Raw genomic sequence first — 20258 nt, forward strand, 5'->3', positions numbered from 1 at the left:
ATGCTGCCCAAGCTGCTCTGGAACTACCGGCCTCACGCAATCCTCCTGCCTCAGCTTCCCAAAGCGTTGGGATTACAGGCGTGAGCCAGCACACTCAGCCCTAGAGGGGGATTATTCAGTTTGAACTAAAACCCGGACTTCCTGCTGCCCAGTCCATTGCCCTTTCCACCACTCTAAGCTGCTGGTTTAGTCATGATTTCAGATGTGGTCTTTGTATCCATGTGGTGCAGAAAATAGCTGTGTGGTCAGCGGCCCTTTCCAGGCGCTGACCATGTAAGGGCTGTCCTCTTATTAGCAGCCAGTGGCAACCTAATTTTGTCAAGCCTGACTCCAGGCTTACCCACCCTTTCGTTTTCACCTCTCTCGGGTTGCGCAGGCCCGGGAGGCCCATCTGTTCTTACTATTTGAGTCCCTGTTGTCTCATTGGCGGCTTTCTGAGCAGCTGCAAAATATGTTTTTAACTTTTAAGTGGAAGTTGGGGGTCACTGGCATCAAGTCTGGAACAGTCACTCTCAGCAAGAGCTCTTTGAACTCTGACATTCTCTAGTTTTACGGACTCGGGTGAGTGTTTAACTCCTCCCAGCTGCCAAGGGCTGGACTTCCTACCACTGTGGGCAGTAATTAATGAGGCACTTATTTGCTCAAGTAGTGGCGAAATAATGCGCATTGCTTTTTGGTGTTGTCGTCGGCGGAATACGCTCAGTTGCCTAGGACAACAGCTCTCTGGCTGGTAGTCCCTCCTCGCGGCTCATCTGCTTGGGTCTCCTTGCCGCCCCCAGCTCGGCGACCGGGACGCAGACGAGGACAAGTGTTCGCCCGAGCTCAGGGGGCGGCGTAGCCGCCGCCCGCCCAGGAGGACCATGCTGCGCGGCAAGTCCCGGCTCAACGTGGAGTGGCTGGGCTACTCGCCAGGCCTGCTCCTCGAGCACAGGCCCCTCCTGGCAGGGCGCACGCCGCGGAGCCACCGCCGGTAAGTCATGTGAGCGCCCGCCCAGTATCCGGCGCTCGCGCCCGCGCCTGCCACAACTCTGCGTCGCCGCGCCGCGCCTGCGTACTGTGGCCCGCCGCCCGGCGCGAACCGGCACTTCCGGCGCGAACCGGCACTTCCGGCGCGAACCGGCACTTCCGGCGCGAACCACTACTTCCGGTGCGAACCGCCTGGACTGTTCACCTGCGGAGCTTACTGAGCGCGGCCGCCGAGCCCAGTTTCGCCGCCGAGCGCCTGTGCCGGCACAGCTACACCATGGAGCGCCCAGATAAAGCGGCGCTGAACGCACTGCAGCCTCCTGAGTTCAGGTAGCCCTGAGCGGGGCCTGGACCGCGAGGCGGACTGGCTGCAGCCTGGAGCAGGGCCTGAGGGAAGGCTCTAGCTGAATGGGTGGGCGTGAGGTCTGGACTCCGGGGACCTGGACTCCGGGGACCTGGTCGCAGGGCGGGGAAAGCAGGTGGGGCCTGAGATGTCTAAACGCCCGGCCCCGACCTTTCGCTCTGGAACAAGGGATCCGGGGTCATGGGGAATAGGTCAGTAGGCCTTCAGCTCATGCTTCTATCCTAGCACTTCCTCTCGCTATCGTTTATATTGCAGTGTCTTTCATTACTGCAGGTCAGCCTTCTGAGACAGGAACGCGGTCTCCTTCATCTCCGTCTTACCTAGGGGGCCTGCGTAGTCGGGGCTTAATAAATGTTTGCCGTATGAATGAAGGAGTAGAGGGGTATACAGTATATAAGGTATACAGTAGTCCCCCTGGTGTGGGACTGCTTCACTTGGGGAATCAGTAAGATAGAGGCTGGTGGCTGAGTTGAAGGAATGTATGAGAGAGCAGGTGGTTCTGGCCCACCTCAGTAGGCAAGGTAGTGGTGAGAGAGTTAGCTACCATTCGTTAAGACCTACTGTATACCAGGCTCATTTCACGTGCTTTAGATACATTGTCTGAATTCTTAATTTATCTGATTGCTTGATTTCCCAATTTTGAAGAGGATGCAGTTGAGGGTAAGTGACTTGAAACTGAGGATGAGTGATTACAGAATTAGGCGACAAAGTTAGTAATTGAAGCTAACGTTTGAGCAAGCTCAAGCTCACTGACTCCAAAGCCCACGATCTTTGGAGCGCTGTGATGCTTTCTCTTTCCGACAGGGTCATTGTGGGTTTTTTTTTTTTTTTAACTTTTATTTTAGGTTCATGAGTACATGCGCAGGTTTATATAGGGAAACTGCATGTCACGGGGGCTTGGTGTACAGGTAATTTTGTCACTCAGGTAATAAGCGTAGTACGCGATAGGCATTTTTTCTGATCCTCTCTCTCCTCCCAGCCTGCACTCTCAAGTAGGCCCCAGTGTCTGTTGTTCCTCTCCTAGTGTCCATCTGTTCTTGTTGTTTAGTTGCCATTTATGAGAACATGCAGTATTTGGTTTTCTTTTCCTTTCTTAATTTGCTTAGGATAATGGCCTCCAGCTCCAGTCATGTTGCTGCAAAGGACATGATCTCCTTCTTTTTTATGGCTGCATAGTGTTCCATGGTGTGTATGTACCACATTTTCTTTATCCAGCCTCAGTGTGGGATTTTTAAAAATTATTCATTTATGAGAATACCAACATATTTTTATTAGATACACTTAAAGCATAGTCCTTCTAGACTGATTCTGGTTTCCTAATGGAATTTGCAGTGAAATTTTGGCTGTGGAAGAAAATTCCTGTTGTCTTACTTGCTACAGAAGGGAATGTGGTAGGCTCTGTCTGCTCAATGTTAGCTGCAGAAGTTTGTATGAAGTGGGAAAACTAGGTGGTGTTATAAATGGAGGCAGAGTAAGGTTCATCCTGAACTTTTTCCTTTGTGTGGGGACAACTTTAATTCCAGCCTTTCTTATTCCTCATTTCCAACAAATCTCTGCTCAGTAACACCCAAAGATACATAGGATAAAGCATTTGAATAGCATTAGTTGCTTTGTCTTGGAATAAGCCACTGATTTTACCCAAGGTGGCTTGTGTCAGCAAAACCAACAGCTCTTGTGGCTGGAAGCCAAGGAGAAAATGTCCTATAAACAGTAGAGGAAGTTTGCTAGTTTTCAAAAGTTTGTATGTACATTTTGGCTTAATGCTTAGTCCCATATTAGTGAGGTCACAACACAGAAAAGTAGTCACATTTTTGAAGTTTGAGGTAAAGAGAGAAGTGAGAAGGAATTAGCTATAAATTATTAAGGTATGCTGTGTATAGATTGTGTGGGGGCTAGAAATTAACATGTAGAAAGGTTATATTTGGGTGGTGGGATTATAAGTGATTTTGTTTATTTTAAAACATTTTTATGGTGTTACATCATCTTTTCAATAACTTTGTAAAAGCCAGGCCAGATAATAGATACTCAAGAGAGGTCATGTAAAGAACAAAACAATCAGTTAACACTTCCTTTCTTTTCCTTTAACAAGTTAGATAATCTGAAAGTTGGATTCCTAAAACATACTTCTTTACTCACCATAGAAACACCAAAGTCAAGTGCTTTTTTTAGGGTCCACAAAATAATTGGCCAATTAGTGACTCTTTGTATTTTTTGTAGATTCTGCACTGCAGACACTCATATTCTTCATGAGGATTACACAATAAATTCCCCTAAATATTTACTAGTAGGAAACAGTTTAAGGGAGCTTATGTATATCAAATGAGAGTTGTATAGCTCAGTAATCAAAATGAGGCCTGTTAAAAGATGATCCATTTAAGTACCAAAATAAAATATTAGAACTTTTTTTTTAACAGCAATAAACATTTAATTTCTCACACATGTGCAGAGCATGTGATCAAGAAATAGGCATGAGGTTATATTTAATATATATTTCAATGTTTTTGTGGGTCTTTTGTTCAGGTTATTTTTAAATAAATTTCATTGTGTGTATTTGAGGTTCACAACATGATGTTATGGCATACATATAGTAAAATGATTACTGTGGTGAAGCAGATTAGTATATCTGTCATCTCACATACTTTTGTGTGTGTGTGACCAGAGGCAGCTAAAATCTTATTTACGAAAGTCCCTAATACCATGCAACTTTATTGCCTATAGTCCTCTTGTACATTAGATATCTAGGCTTGTTAATCCATATATCTACTGCTTTGTGTCCTTTGATGTACATCTCCCTATTTCCTCCCCTACAGCCTCCCACCCCCACCCCCACCCCCATAGTAACTACTGTTTTATTCTCTGTCCCTGTGTAGTTGACTTTTTTTTTTTTTTTTTAAAGATTCCACATGTAAGTGAGCTCATGTAGTATTTGTCTTTCTGTGTTTGGCTTATTTTACTTAAAATAATGTCTTCCAGGTCCATCCATGTTGTGGCAAATGGTAGATGTCCTTTTTTAAGGCTGAATAAAATATTCCCTTGTATATATACATTACTGTTTCTTTATTTTGTCTGTCTACATACACTTAGGTTGTTTTCAAATCTTGGCTATTGTGAATAATGCTGCAGTGAACATGGAAGTGCAGATATTTTTATGAGGTAGTGATTTCATCTCCTTTGGTTATATTCCAGAAGATAGATTACGGGGCTGTGTGGTAGTTCTATTTTTAATTTCTTTAGGAACTGTTTTCCATAATGATTATACCAATCTGCATTTCCATCATAATGTACTAGGGTTTCTTTTTCTCCACACTTTTACAAACATTTGTTATCACTTGCTTTTTTGATAATAGCTGTCCTTAGAAGTATGAGGTTATATCTCATAGTGGTGTTGATTTGCATTTCCCTGATGATTTAGTGATGTTGAGCACATTTTTGTTTATCTCTTGGCCATTTTTATGTATTTGGAGAAATGTCTGTCCAGCTGTTGTCTATATTTTAATCAGGTGGTTTTTCTGCTGAGTTGTAAGAGTTCTTTATAAATTTTGGGATATTAACCCCTTTTCAGATAGGTAGTTTGCAAATATGTTTTCCTAGTCTGTAAGCTGCCTTTTCATTTTGTTGATTGTTTCCTTTGTGGTACAGAAGCTTTTTAGTTTGATGCAAGCCCCTTTATTTATTTTTTCTTTTGTAGCCTGAGCTTTTGGTGTGATATCCAAAAAATCATTTCCGAGGCCAATGTTAAGGAACCTTTCCCCCTGTGTTCTTTTATGTCTTAAAACTTTATATCTTTGTGTTTTAGTTATTTTATCCATTTTGAGTTGATTTTTGTTTATGGTTTAAGAGTCCAGTTTTGTTCTTTGCATATAGAAATCCTGTTTTCCCAGTACCATTTATTGAAGAGACTATCCTTTCCCCATTGTGTTCCTCTTAACACCGCTGTCGAAGATTAGTTGGCCATATATGTTTGGATTTATTTCTGGGCTCTATTCTGTTTCATTGTTATATGTTTCTGTTTTTATGCCAATACCATATTGTTTTGATTAGTATAACTGTAATATTTTAAATCAGAAAGTGTGACGCTTACAACTTTTTCAGTGTTGCTTTGGCTATTTGGGGCTTTTTGTGGTTCTGTATGATGAATTTTAGGATTGTTTTTCTATTTTAATGAAGAATGCTACTGGAATTTTGATAGAGATTATGTTATATCTGTATGTTGCTTTGGGTACTGTGGACATTTCAGCAGTATTAATTCTTCCAATCCATGAACACAGGATATCTTTACATTTATTTGTGTCATCTTCAATTTCTTTCATCAGTGTTTTATACTTTTCAGTGTACAAGTCGCTCATCTCCTTGGTTAAATTTATTCCTAAGTTTGTTTGTTTCTTTCTTTTTTTTTTTTTTTAAATAGAGTCTTGCTCTGTCACCCAGGCCAGAGTAAAGTGCCCCAATCACTGCTCACTGCAGCCTTGAACTCTGGGGCTCAAACAGTCCTCCCACTTCAGCCTCTTGAGTAGCTGAGATTACAGGCACGTGCCACCATGCCCAGCGAATTATCAAAAATTTTTTTTGTAGAGGTAGGTTTTTGCTGTGTTACCTAGGCTTGTGTCAAATTCCTGGCCTCAAGCCTCAGCCTTCCCAGAGTGCTGGGATTACAGGCATGAGCCACTGAGCCTGGCCCCTAAGTATTTTTTTTAATGCTATTATAAATGAGATTGTTTTCTTGATTTCTTTTTCAGCTCAGTAAAAAGGATGCAGAAGTTTGTCAAGTGCTCTTTCTGCATCAACTGAGATGATCCTACTTGGTCATAATATATAATCTTTTTGATGTATTGGTTTTATTTTTATTTTTTATTATTTATTTATTTTTTTTTTGAGACGGAGTCTCGCTGTATTGCCCAGGCTGGTGTGCAGTGGCGTGATCTCGGCTTACTGCAAGCTCTGCCTCCCGGGTTCATGCCATTCTTCTGCCTCAGCCTCCCGAGTAGCTGGGACTACAGGCGCCCGCCACCACACCCAGCTAATTTTTTGTATTTTTAGTACAGATGGGGTTTCACCATGTTAGCCAGGATGTTGTATTGGTTGTGTTTGTTTGTTTGTTACAGAGTCTTGCTCTGTTGCCCAGACTGGAGTGTGGTTTTGGCTCATTGCAACCTCTGCCTCCCAGGTTCAAGGGATTCTCGTGCCTCGGCCTCCCAAGTAGCTGGGACTATAGGCACATGCCACCACGCCCAGCTAATTTTTGTATATTTAGTAGAGACTGGGTTTTGCCGTGTTGGCCAGGCTGATCTCGAACTCCTGGCCTCAAGTGATCTGCCTGCCTTGGCCTCCCAAAGTGCTGGGATTACAGGTGTGAGCCACCACACCTGGCCTGATTATTGTTGAATTTGGTTTGAAAATATGTTACTGAGGAATTTTGCACCAGTGTTCATCAATGATGATGTCCTGTAGTTTTCTTGCTGTGTCTGTCTGGCTTAGGTATCAAGGTGATTCGAGTCTCTTAAAACATGTTTGCAAGTATTCCCTCTAGCTCGATTTTTCACCCATAACAGAAGTTCCTATTCCAGCTGGGGAGGGCGCACTGTTCCATTCGCTCTGCCTACCTCCTTCTGTGGTCTGGTGTCTGGTGCTGGTGGTCAGGGTTGCTGCATGGACTCAGGGACTGGTGTGGCAGTGGCTTCCCTGGGCCAAAGCTCCGATTCCAGTGGGGCAGGGCATGCTGGTGCGTCAGCTCCACCTGGTTAGTTTGCTGGTCCACTGATCCACCCATGGTGCCTGCCGAGTTCCCTGGTCTGGTGTCTGGTGCTGGTGGTCAGGGTTGCTGCATGGGCTCAGGGACCAGTGTGACAGTGGCTTCCCTGGGCAAAAGCCCTGATTCCAGTGCGGGAGGGCACACAGGTGTGTCTGCCTCCTTAGTTCCCTGGTCTACTGTTTCATGCTGGAGGACAGCAAGCTGGTGGCTTCCCCTGACGGAAGCTCCGATTCCAGCAAGAGAGGGCGTGCTGATCCACCCATGGTGCTTACTGCATTCCCAGGTCTGGTGTCTGGTGCTGGTGGACACGCTTGCCGCATGGGTCGGGCACTGGTGCCACTGTCCACCGTGGCTTCCCTGGGTAGAAGCTCCAGTTCCAGAGGCAGGGGCACTGAGTTTCTTCACTTAGTTTGTTCACCCAGCTTGTTGGCAGTTGATCTGAGGCGCCCTGATGCTTTTTCTCACACTGGATATGAATGACAGTCCCTGAAGGTGGTGTATAATCTTCATGTTCCAGCTCAAGAAATTCCCACTACCCACAGCTAGTTCTCTAGGATCTTCGGATTACGAGTCTCTGCCTGTGATCTTCCTCCTATATAGCATCTCATTTGTGGATGTTTATAGTTTTAGGGACATAAGAGTGTTTGGATATGGCTATGCAGATTCTGATTTTCTCTTTGTTTACTTTATTCCAGAAATGAAAGCTCATTAGCATCTACACTGAAGACGCTCCTGTTCTTCACAGCTTTAATGATCACTGTTCCTATTGGGTTATATTTCACAACTAAATCTTATATATTTGAAGGTAATCTTAGACCCATTAAAACAAGACGTTTTCCCCTGATTTAAGAATCTGTGCTTTTATGACCTCTTTATATCTGTAAACTGGGTATTCTTATTTTTTTTTCTTGTTTAGCCTTTCAAAAAATCATATTGCTCATAATGAGTCTTTATGAAATAACTTGTTATTTCAGCTTGACAGTTTTCTTATGGTTTTCTGTGAAATAGCTTGCAAATCCTTTCTCTTAGTGCCCTTTAAAGAATAGGAATTGGCTGACATGGGAGGAAGAATTTGGGGGAATGGACTTCTAGTGTCAGATAATGGAAGGAAGAGAGAATGAAGTCCCCTTTTTGATGTTGAAGTCTTTTTTTTTTTTTTTTTTTTTCGAGACAGAGTTTCACTCTTGTTGCATAGGCTGGAGTGCAATGGTGCAATCTCGGCTCACCGCAACTTCCACCTCCCATGTTCAAGCGATTCTCCTGTCTCAGCCTCCTGAGTACCTGGGATTACAAGCACTTGCCACTACACCCGACTAATTTTTGATATTTTTAGTAGAGACGGGGTTTCACCATGTTGGCCAGGCTGATCTCAAAGTCCTGACCTCAGGTGATCCACCCACCTCGGCCTCCCAGAGTGCTGGGATTATAGGTGTGAGCCACCATGCCCGGCCTGAAGTCTTCTTTATAATTATGGTTTTGTTTAAAATAATGTTCTTAAAATATAGAAGGTACTCATATCTTTTAGTGAATACTTTATTCATTACCACCCAAAGTATTACTTTTTAATTGCCTGACTAGTTAAATAAATATATCATAAAAATTAGGATGATTTGGGTTTTTTTTGTACTTTGGTAAATTTTGCAATAAAATGGAAACTGTTTTTTTTTCTCTTGATAGGCGCCCTTGGGATGTCCAATAGGGACAGCTATTTTTACGCTGCTATTGTTGCAGTGGTCGCCGTCCATGTGGTCCTGGCCCTCTTTGTGTATGTGGCCTGGAACGAAGGCTCACGACAGTGGCGTGAAGGCAAACAGGATTAAAGTGAACATCACCTTTTGATAGCATTAAATTCATTTTTTAAAATGATAAATGCTGGAGGGGGGACATCTGATTTGAATAAAGTTGAAAGAACATGTTAAAGTCAGGCTTAAGGAGTCACGTTTGAGTAGTGTAAATTTTGATCCTTCTAATGTGTTGGTTTGTATATTCAGTTTTAACTGTATGAATCTGATTTGCAAATGAGAATTTGGAAAAGTTAAATTAGTTACAAATAAATATGTTAATTACACAATATTCTGGAAGGAATTTTATCTTCTTTCAACAAAACGTGTTTTATAGTATTCTGACTTACGGTTGCTTTTGACTTTTACTCCTTTGGATATATTAAGAGGCACACAGTGAAGCAAATTAAACTCCACTTTATGTTGGAATGCTTTCCTTAGCATGAAAATACCAGGTCCTTGGATTTGGGATTTTAATTTCCTATGGAAAGTTGCTTAAATTGTGGACACTGGAATTAATCTGAATGTCACTAAGGAATTTCACATGAAGTGTAATCCCTAGTCAGTAGGAATTTTCCATTACATTATTTTATGGGAAAACTAGGCTAAATTACATTCATTCAGGTAAAAGGACTTTAGCTTACTGAAGGATCAAAAGAGCAAAGCAAAGATCTCACTACTCAAACACTCAGCCTGCTTCCTTCAAGTCCCCTTGCAGGCCAGCTTTGTGCTTTGCAGACCAACTTTTTAATGAGATACTTTGCTTCCTCATTCAACATTGAAGCTAGGCTTCAATTAAAAGGTTCGAGGAGGCTCCATTTAAAATTGTTTTTTCTACTATTTTTAAAAATTGTAGTGTATATGATAGGAATTTGCATTTAAATGTGTTCATTTTTGCATATGTTAGGAGTGGAAACAATCTTGAAAGCATCTTTTTTTCACCCAAAAAGTATTCTCCTTGGGCTTATCTGATGGAAAAAAACCTTGATTTTATTTTCGTATCTTTAGTCTGTGTTCTTTCTAGTTATTTGGTACTAATTGTGTGTAATCTAAAAACACTCCCCCAAATGTTTGTTTTTTAATTATAAAATCATAATATATGTTCTTTGTAGAAAACTGGAAAAATACATATTCAAACAGGAAAAAAAATCAAAATTCCCCATGATGTTGCCATCTGAAAATAACCTCTATTTTGGTTTATATCCCATATGCATTTTTGAAAGCCATTTCTTAATGCTAGTTTGATACACACTAAAAGTTCAGCTTACAAGTTCAAATTCTGCCAGCTTTTCCTGACAGCTGTTTGCATTTTTTCAGATGAGTGATTATTGGCCATTTTCTTTTTCTTTTTTTTTTGAGACAGTTTTGCTCTGTCACCCAGGCTGGAGTGCAGTGGCGCGATCTCGGCTCACTGCAACCTCCGCCTCCTGGGTTCAAGTGATTCTCCACCTCAGCCTCCCAAATAGCTGGGACTACAGGTGCCCGCCACCACGCCTGGCTAATTTTTTTTCTATTAGTAGAGACGGGGTTTCACCATGTTGGCCAGGCTGATCTTGAACTCATGACCTCCGGTGATCTACTCGCCTCGACCTCCCAAAGTACTGGGATTACAGGCGTCAGCCACCGCGCTTGGCCTTATTGGCCATTTTCTAAATAAGCACATTCTATCTTTATTCTCTTAAAATTCAAATTTTCTGTTACTGATAATCTTAATACTTAGGATTCTTGCTTAAGCATGTGAAACCATTACCAATTTGTTGTTCACATTTATTATTTTTTGTGTTGTGAAACTGGACTAAAGGAATAGAGGGATGATTAGTCATAAAAGTCAAATAGGCATTCATGTTTAACTGTTGAGAAAAGTGGAAGATTGCTATGATTATTATGGAACTGTTTAATTCTTGCTTAAAGACTACAATTTTAGTATAATGACATTTGAGTCTAGGGTAGTGTGTGGTAGATTTCTAGATGGTCCCTAATTAAAATGTATTGTTGTATTTAGAATGGTCCACCTAATTTCTTTTTATATAATGCCAAGGTTTTTCTTGTGCTTTTGGGATCTTACGCTGTTTGTAAAATGTTACTGTCCAGTGTTGGATTATTATGTTTGGTTTCAGGCATTTGCTGAATAGGTAATTATATATGGGTATTTTTCTGCAAGTATTTAAACCAGGGGCACATGCAGAGGCAGTTGTAATTTCCTCTTGGAAAAAGCGCCAAATGTTTGAAGGTTAAAATCGAATGCTAGGGTTGATATTTAGGATTATAATAAAACAGGCTTGTTTTCAAAGCAGTTAGTTTATTCCTAGAGTTTTAACTGTTAACTCACTAGTTCGCTGCTGTTTTTGACTATGTTAAATAACATATGGTATTTGACAAATAGATTTACTTTTCAAAAGGTCTCACTAGTTTCCTTTTACACAATGTATATACTTCAAGATATATAGAAAGGAAAGCTACAGTTGAGCCCTTATACATGTTTTAAGGTAGAAGTATGTTCCCTATTGTTTGAAAACTGATTGTAAGAATAACCTCAATTATATAACTTGAAATGCCAGTCCAAACTACTGATTTAACCCGATTTACGGTAACACATTACCTTTCTCACCTCCTGTTTTGCCCTGGAGAATGTAGTCCTTTTTCTCAGTTGTGTTGAGAAGTGAAAAGTCTGCTGTAGAATGCATCTGATGTCATTAGTTCTTCAAATGGGTATCATTGTACATATAACAGTAGAATTTGGTTTGGGGTTGTTAGTGAAAAAAAATTGAAACCTGCCATTAAACCCCATGTTTCATGGAAATCTAACAGAAATACATTGTAATAATTAGAACATTTTCTTTTCTCTCTCTCTTTTTTTTTTTTTTTGAGACGGAGTTTTGCTTTTCATGCCCAGGCTGAAGTGCATGTGTGCAATCTCAGCTCACTGCAACCTCCACCTCCTGGGTTCAAGCAATTCTCCTGCCTCAGTCTCCTGAGTACCTCGGATGACAGGTGCGTGCCACCACACCCAGCTAATTTTTGTATTTTTAATAGAGATGGGGTTTCGCCATGTTAGCAAGCTAGTCTCGAACTCCTGACCTCAGGTGATCCACCTGCCTCTGCCTCGCAAAGTGCTGGGATTACAGGTATGAGCCACCGTGCCTGGCCTAATAATTAGAACATTTTCATCATGAAAATGTCATCAGCTTTGCCAAAAGAAACAACCAATTGACTTGTTTGGCGTTTGTTTTCCATTTTCATGTCAATTGTATGTATACAGTTAGAATACCCAAGGAGACCACTAAAATCAGTTAAATAGGGTATATCCAAAGAAAGATGAAACCCAAAAGTACATAAAAAGGATTTAAATCGCATTTCAGATGTACCTAGTGTGTATTTCTTATCTCTAGACAAGTTCATTTTTATTGTTTATGCCCAAGTGAAGTTGTAAACTTATGGTTCAACTCTGACACAGAATTTGTCACTTGTCTGAGATCAGTGGCAGGTTTCTCTGCTGTCAAGCACTCTGTGTCACCCACCAGATTAGTATAACTATTAATTCAGACTCTACTCCGGTGTTTAAGATAATTTTTACAAGAGCTGGTAAAGCAGCACATTAGTAACCTGACAAGATTTCTTTTTCCCTTTTCAGGGGGAAAGGGTCACCTTAAAAATAAATTATTTTCAGGGACTTTGGGAATCTAATGATAAGTATTACACATAATCTATGAATAGCTTAATCCTTTATATATTCCTTAAAATAGGAATTCCTCGACATCACTCCTGGCCACACTTTACTTGCCTGTGTTGTTGCTATGTGTATTTGAAAGTAATATCTGCATTCCTTTTAAGATGTTCTATAAGTCATATTTGTCAGTTATACAGAGTAGTCTTCCTTTTTCCCACGTTCAGTGTAATCTCACTGAACAGTAATAATAGCAATAGCTAACAACATCTGCACAGCACCTTACAGTTTGCAAAGAACGTTCACACATTCTCATTTGAGTTTTGCATAGTGAACCTGTTACGAGATGTCTCTTGACGTCGATGCTAAAAGTGTTAGAATCTTTAAATCACTAGAGTCATTGAATATGCTGTAGTATTGAATAGTGCCCTGACTAGGGGGAGGATTTAGATGTGCTGCATTTCAAGCCGTGTATAATCATCAAAATCGGGGGCTTGAGTTCTTTAGCTACTTGAATCCAATTTACTTCTGTTAAGTGATGCTTTTCTAACCATTATCTGGATGGATTTTGTATTCACTATATTGTAGCCTGTAATTTGTACAAATTTACCATCTGTTGTCATTAAAAAAAAAGTGTCTATAGTGCTACTTTGATGTGTCCTGATTCAATTAATGTTTTATTAACCGCTCTGTTTTTAAAAATTTGTTTGCTTGCTTCTCATTTTATAACATGTAAAATATGTACAGAGCTCACTTTAAAAATTTTTTCATTGGCCTCTGTTTGTGCTATGTAGATTATATAGAGATCTGTCAAGGATAAGTTTTTATGCAGTAAATGTCAACCAGAAATGCTCAAACTGATTGGGAGTGTGGGCAGGGGGAGTTGTTGAGCTGTAAAGGGCTGGTTATACTTCATCTGGGGTGGGCTTCAAATGCCCCTAAAGGAGAGTTGAGAAATACTTATGGCTAATTAAATGTGGGAGTAGATAATTCCTGACGACGCCCACATGCCATCCCCTCATGACTAATGTCCTGTGTCCTCTGTCCTCTAATCACCCGTTGATTGCACTCCAGCTCCTTCCTGTGCTTCTGAGGACTCCAGCTAATTCTTATTAATAAATATTAATATTATCTCCTTCCCACATTTGAGACATCTCAGTATCAAAAAATTTTATAGGTTATGAGATGTCCAGGGAACTCAGGAAACAGGTAATGGCATTGCAGAAACCACAGGACAGCGGTTCTGAAAGTTTGCTGGAATCACTTTGTAGGTTTTATTAAAAATAACTGATTGCCCAAACCCAACCCAGACCTTCTGAATCGGAGTCTGTGGGGGTGGGGGCCTAGAAAGCTCTTTGGGGCTGGGCGCAGTGGCTCACGCCTGTAATCCCAGCACTTTGGGAGGCCGAGGCGGCGGATCATGAGGTCAAGAGTTCGAGACCATCCTGGCCAACGTGGTGAAACCCTACGTCCACTAAAAATACAAAAATTAGCTGGGCACAGTGGTGTGTGCCTGTAGTCCCAGCTACTCAGGTGGCTGTGACAGGAGAATCACTTGAACCCGGGAGGTGGAGGTTCCAGTGAGCCGAGATCGCACCACTGCACTCCAGCCTGGCAATACTCTGTCTCAAAAAAAAAAAAAAAAAAAAAAAAAAAAACTTTTTGGAACAGGCAGTGATCAACATGAAGCTGGATTGAGAACTACTGCTGGAGATTTAGAATTGTGCCTCTCCGTGTCTGTTTGGTAAATATAGAACATTTGTTCGCAACCTGGCAACCCAGGGATGCTTTTCCTCCAAAAGAGGATCCAGCAGCCCTGAGGGAAGGGATACTACAAATGGTACACCCTCGCCTGGAGCCCAGCTTTTATCCTCGCCTGGAGCCTCAAATTGGTTTCTGCTGCCTTTCTTGTGCCTGTGGTCACTGCCACAAGCAACTAGAAGTTTCCTTTAAAAATAATAGATCAGGCATACCATGCCTCTGCTCAAAATCCTCCCAATGGCTCCCCATCTCACTCAGGAAGATTAAGACTCCCTATGTGGCCCACAAGCCAGGCCACTTCCCTTCATTTCATTCCCACCCCACTTGCTCACCACTCGCCAGCCTCCTGGACTTCTTGGTGTTCACCAAACCTCTCATACTCAGTCCCATTAGCTGTTCCCTCTGCCTGGTACCCTCTTCCCAGATATTCTCACAGCTGGCTCTTCCTCACCCTCCAGGTCGCAATGCTCATGCCACCTCAGGTTTCCCCTGACAACCTAAAGCAGTGAGACCCCCATTGCTATCACAACACTTAATACTGCATGAAATTTTATTAGCCACCTCCTTCCACTAAGATGTAAATGCAGGAAGGTAGGCACTTTGTCTTTTTCATCACTGAATCCCTAGGACCTCAGAGTTGCATGAGAGTTTGGCCAGCCCCTACTAAGTGGGAAGATAACCACACGGCGCCCTGTGCCAAATTGCCTGCTCTGCCTCAGGAAGAAGACCAAAATGGTTGGAGGGATATCAGATTTTTTTCCTCCCATTTGTATCTGTAGCTCTCTGTTCCCAGGACTCTGCATTTTGCTCTGAAGCCCTAAAACACACCCCCCTTTCTCAACCACACCCAACCCCATCCCTCACCATCACATCTGTGGTTTTTTGCACATAAGCAAAGCAGCAGGGAAGCTGGATGTGCTCTTCATGGATGTGGGGGCAGGGCTTTCCCATTTAGCATGGTTTCATAGAATGCTCTTGATGTGTCCTGCAGACACAGGTCCAGGAAGACCCACCAGTTCTCTTTCTCTTGCTCTGTTGCTGCGATTCTGCAATTATTTGCCATGTTATCATGTTTAGCTCTGGCCTGTGAACATGCACATAAACAGAATGAATTAGAGTAGAAACAATATGATTTTAAATATACATTTTAAAGAAAAATATACATTGGATAGCCAGATTTTGTTGCTTTAAAAATATTCACAATAGAAAATGAAACTGGGGGCTGTGAAAAATGAAGTCTGTTCACATGTCTACCATTTCTTTCATAAGAATTGTGTGTAGGACAGGCCAAGGGCACCATGCATTTTTTCCTCTACCATTTCTGCTGTAGCTAGCTAGAGACACAGTCCTCTTCCATCCTTTACTCACCCTCCTCACCCTCCCTCCGAACTCACTTCAGACCAATTAGAATTAAGATAAAAAGTTGAGTGGGAAATGAATAGAAAGCCCAGGAAAATGGAATAAGCAAGAAAAGTTAAACAAGTTCTTCCAAATGGCTTGAACAGTCTGGTGGGGACTGTCACCTGTGGTAGACAGAATTTTAAGATGCTCCAAGATTCCCATTCCCTGTCCCCTTCCCTACAGCTTCCTTGATTAGATGACTGTACTGAGTTTCCTGTGACTGCTGTAAAAGAGTACCATGGACTGGGGGACTTCAACAACAGAAATGCATTGTCTCCCAGTTCTGGAGGCTGGAAGTCCAAGATCAAGGTGTAGGCAGGGCTGGTTCCCTCTGAGGTCTCTCTCCTTGGCTTGTAGATGACCATCTTCTCCCTGTGTCTTCTCTTGATCTTCCCTTTGTGTGGCGTTTGTGTCCTAATCACTTTGTTCAAGGACCCCTGTCACACTGGATTAGGGCCCATCCTAATGACCTTGTTTTACCTTAGTTACCTCTTTAAAGAGCCTATCTCCATATATAGTCACATTCTCAGGTACTAGTGGTTAGGACTTCAACATACAAATTTTTTAGAGGGGACACAATTTGGTATATAACAGTTATGTTACATGGTGTGCTAGGCAGAATGATGACCTATCAAATATGCTCATCTGATTCCTCAGAACCTGTAAATATGTTACTTGATCTGGCAGGGGAGAATTAAGGTTGTAGATGGAATTAAGTCTGCCTCTCAGCTGACTTTAAGACAGGGAGAGTATTATCAGTTTTTGGGGTGGGCCCAGTGTTATTTGTCACAGGCTCTTGTGATTGGCTAAAAGTATGGTGCCCCAAAGATATATTCACTTATTATTTCCTAGAACCTGTGGATATTACCTTATGTAGGAAAAGAATGAGTATTACCTTATACGGGAAAAGTGATGAAGGATGTTGAGAGGGAGTGTTTATCCTGGATTATCTGGATGGGATAATTCTTGATAATTTTTAAAATCCTAAATGCTATCACATGCATACTTATAAGAGACAGCAGAGGGAGTTTGAGACATACCCATGAGAGAAGGTAGCCATGTGAAGATGGAGGCAGAGATGGGAGTGAGGCAGCCACAAGCCAAGGAAGCCTGGGACCACCAAAAGCTGGAAGAGGCAAGGAAGGATTCTCCCCCAGAGCCTCTCGGGGGAGTGTGGCTCTCTTGATGCCTTGATTTAGGATTTCTGGCCTCTAGAACTATGAGAGAATACATTTCTATTGTTTTGACCCATTTATGCCAGAAGTTGCAGATTTTTTGTGTGTGAAAAATCAGACCTTGGTGATGACCTTGAGCAGTAGGATATAAATAACTCCTATAAGCTTAGCGTTCCAATAGTGAAACACTAGGGATAAATGGGTTAAATCAAAAAGTGTGTGACAATTTGTTATGGCTGCCACAAGGAACTAATATGGGTCCTTAAAAGTGGAAGAGGGAAGTTGAGGAGGAAGTCAGAGTGATGTGATGTCAGAAGGATTCAACCTGCTATTCCTGGCTTGGCTGATGGAGGAGGAGAGCTGCAAACCAGGGGCTGTGGGCAGCCTCTAAAAGCTGGAATCCCAGGATCACAGTTCTCTGGCTAGGTCATCAGCTTCTCAAAACACCAACGACACAATGGTGTGCTGAAGAGTTTGAGAGGGAACCTCATGAAATGGTTCTCAACCCCTACTCCCATTTCTGCCTGGGTGAATTCTAGAGGTCCATGCATTTCCATGCAGTTAGGCACCATGTCAATACATTTTCCTCTCACTCTGCCCAGTGCCTGGCACAGAATAGGTGTCTAAGGCATGTGGTGAATGAATGGATGCCATTCCATATTATGTCCCTTTTTAGAAATCTTTCTATTTAGTTTCATATTAATATGTGCTCTGTTCTCTTAAGCCTCTAAGGCAGCTAGGCCTGACATGTAGGGGACTACTAGTGGTGAATGACCTCCAGAACTAGGCCCCATCTCTGTCCTCAACACAATGTTTTCTACATAATGCACATTCTTCATAACTAATATCATTTGACCACACAGTTATTTATATCTCAGAAGTCGATGTCATTTTCATTTTAGAAGATGTATGTTCTTTCTGTTAATGCAGTAGGTTTTACAAGTTTAATCTGTAGCTATTTCAAAATATCAAGTGATCATTTTAATGTTGGTTGTTATCTGTTTCATTTAGCTTTGATTATTACTACTAATAATGACTCTTTATAATAACCTTCATATAATGTTATGATTATCTATAATCCAACCATAGACCATTGGGTGGCTGTTTTAGGAGGACCCTTCTAGCTAGAAATAACAGATGTTTTGCTTGTCACATTGAACTCAAGGAGCAAGCTTCCTGAACTCTGACCACATAATAAAATACATATAATCATTTGAACAAAGTAAACATTGGTATATTGAATATTTAATTTTTTTCATTTTCATTATAAATATGCAATGTGTGTTATAGCAGCCAGAATGTAGGTTTTTGTTTTTTTAAGAAAATGAATAAATAAAAATAAATATGCTTTTTTTTTTTTTTTAGTGCATTTCATGAAATCTTCTCTCTAACTTCTTTGGGATAAAGTGATTATCTTTCATATTCTAAAGAATGTTTAGTGGATTTTCTTAGAAGCTATCAGACTTTCCCTTGTAAGCTAGCCCAGTGGGCTGTGTTGTACTTCCTAATCCAAAATCTTTGAGTTGTATAAGATTCTAAAAGAAAATGACAGCATTAAAAAAAAATTAATGTACTTTATATTTTAGAGGAGTTTTAAGTTTATAGCAAAATTAAGCAGAAAGTACAGAGTTTCCATATGTCCTCCTCACCTGCTCGCACACCCCCAGCCATCCCTACCATCAACATGAACCTAACACTGACACATCTTTATCACCTAAATTCCATAGTATATATTAGGGTTCATTCTTGGTGTTGTACATTTTTGACAAATGTATAATAACATGTATTCACCATTATAGTATATCACACAGAATCGTTTCACTGCCTTAAAATTCTCCTGTGCTTTACCCATTCATTCCTTCCTCCACCCAAGTCCCTAGCAACCGCTGATCTTTTTACTGTTTACATAGTTTTGCCTTTTTCCAGAATGTCATATTGTTGGAATCTTACAATATGTAGCCTTTCCAGACTGGCTTCTTTCACTTAGCAATATACATTTAAGCTTTTTCCATGTCTTTTTGTGGCTTAATAGCACATTTATTTTTATTGCTGAGTAATATTCCACTGTCTGGATGTACCACAATTTATCCATTCACCTGCTGAAGTGCATCTTGATTGCATCCAAGTTTTGGCAATTATGAATAAAGCTAGGATAAGCATTCATGTACCGGTTCTTGTGTTGACATAAGTTCTTAACTCATTTGGATAAATATCAAGGAGCAAGATTGCTGGATCATATGGTAAGAGTATGTTGAGTTTTATAAGAAACCACCAAACTGTCTTTCAGACTGGCTGTACCATTTTGCATTCCTACCAGCAATGAATGGGAACTCCTCTTGCCCCCATACCCTCACCAGTATTCAGTGCTGTCAGTGTTCTGGATTTTGGCCATTCTAATAGGTGTGTAGCAGTATCTCATTGTTGTTTTAATTTATAATTTCCTGATAACATATGATATGGAGTATCTTTTCCTGTGCTTGTTTCCATCTGTATATCTTCTTTAGAGGGGTGTTACAGCACATTTTAATAACAAATATTTTAATCAAGACTTTTAAAAAACTGAGAATCTTTTCAAATCTTTTAAAAAAGTCATCTTCTTTGTTTTGGTTGCTGTTTCCTGTTACCAGTAATAAGAAACATTTTGTAAAATCTAAAGTCTGAAATGAAATATATGAATCAAAAATGCCTGATGTTTGGGAAGCACATTGATTAAGGAGATGAAAGACCTGGCTTCCCATTTCATCTTGCCTCTAAGTGTGTGATCTTTTAGGCAAGTCACTTTCCTTTCTGAATCTTGGTGTCTTCTGTAAAGTAAAGGGAAGGACTAAGATGATTTCTAAAGTTCTTGCGGCTCTGAGTTTCTTTTGTTTTTGTATTTTATGTGAGTCGCCAGAGTGACCACTGTCAACATATAAACATCTGAGCCTTTTGACTGCCTCATGATACATTTAATATCGTTATCGTGAAAATTTTCCATGTTTCTTGTCCGTGCTGAGATGAAGAGCTTTGAATGAGGCTGAAACCTAGCAACCAGCTCTCCTGAAATATCTCATTGAATTTTTTTGTTTGTAGAGAGTATTAGGAGAGAGTATAGACAGCAAAAATGGCAACGATGCTTCAGCGTTAATTTCATTTGATGACTCACCTATTCCGTCATCCAAAGATGGCATTGATCTAAATTGTGACCTTTTCTTCTATCCCATATCATTAAAATAATGCCAGTAAAAGGGCAGTGACTCACCACTGGAGCAGATTCTTCTTGAGACAATTAGCAATGCATTGTCATGGAAAGCTGGGGCAAAGGATCTTGTATTAGCCTCACCTGGTGAGCAAGCAGCATCCTTTGCCCAGCTCATTAAGTGCCTCTTCTATAATATTTCCTGTGGATTCAATCTAG

The 20258-nt window shown here is 41.0% G+C and overlaps 1 protein-coding gene across 1 annotated transcript; it reads left to right on the forward strand.

The window, feature by feature from the left end:
- Positions 1–1125: 1125 nt before the first annotated feature.
- On the forward strand, positions 1126–13172 carry VMA21 (vacuolar ATPase assembly factor VMA21). The gene is made up of 3 exons (XM_050775404.1): positions 1126–1296; positions 7775–7884; positions 8757–13172. Exons 1-3 carry the CDS (start codon positions 1244–1246, stop codon positions 8897–8899), a joined length of 306 nt encoding a protein of 101 aa, XP_050631361.1. The 5' UTR covers positions 1126–1243; the 3' UTR covers positions 8900–13172.
- The last annotated feature ends 7086 nt before the right edge of the window (positions 13173–20258 follow it).

Source organism: Macaca thibetana, chromosome X (assembly GCF_024542745.1).
Source record: "Macaca thibetana thibetana isolate TM-01 chromosome X, ASM2454274v1, whole genome shotgun sequence".
NCBI classification, from domain to species: Eukaryota; Metazoa; Chordata; class Mammalia; order Primates; family Cercopithecidae; genus Macaca; species Macaca thibetana.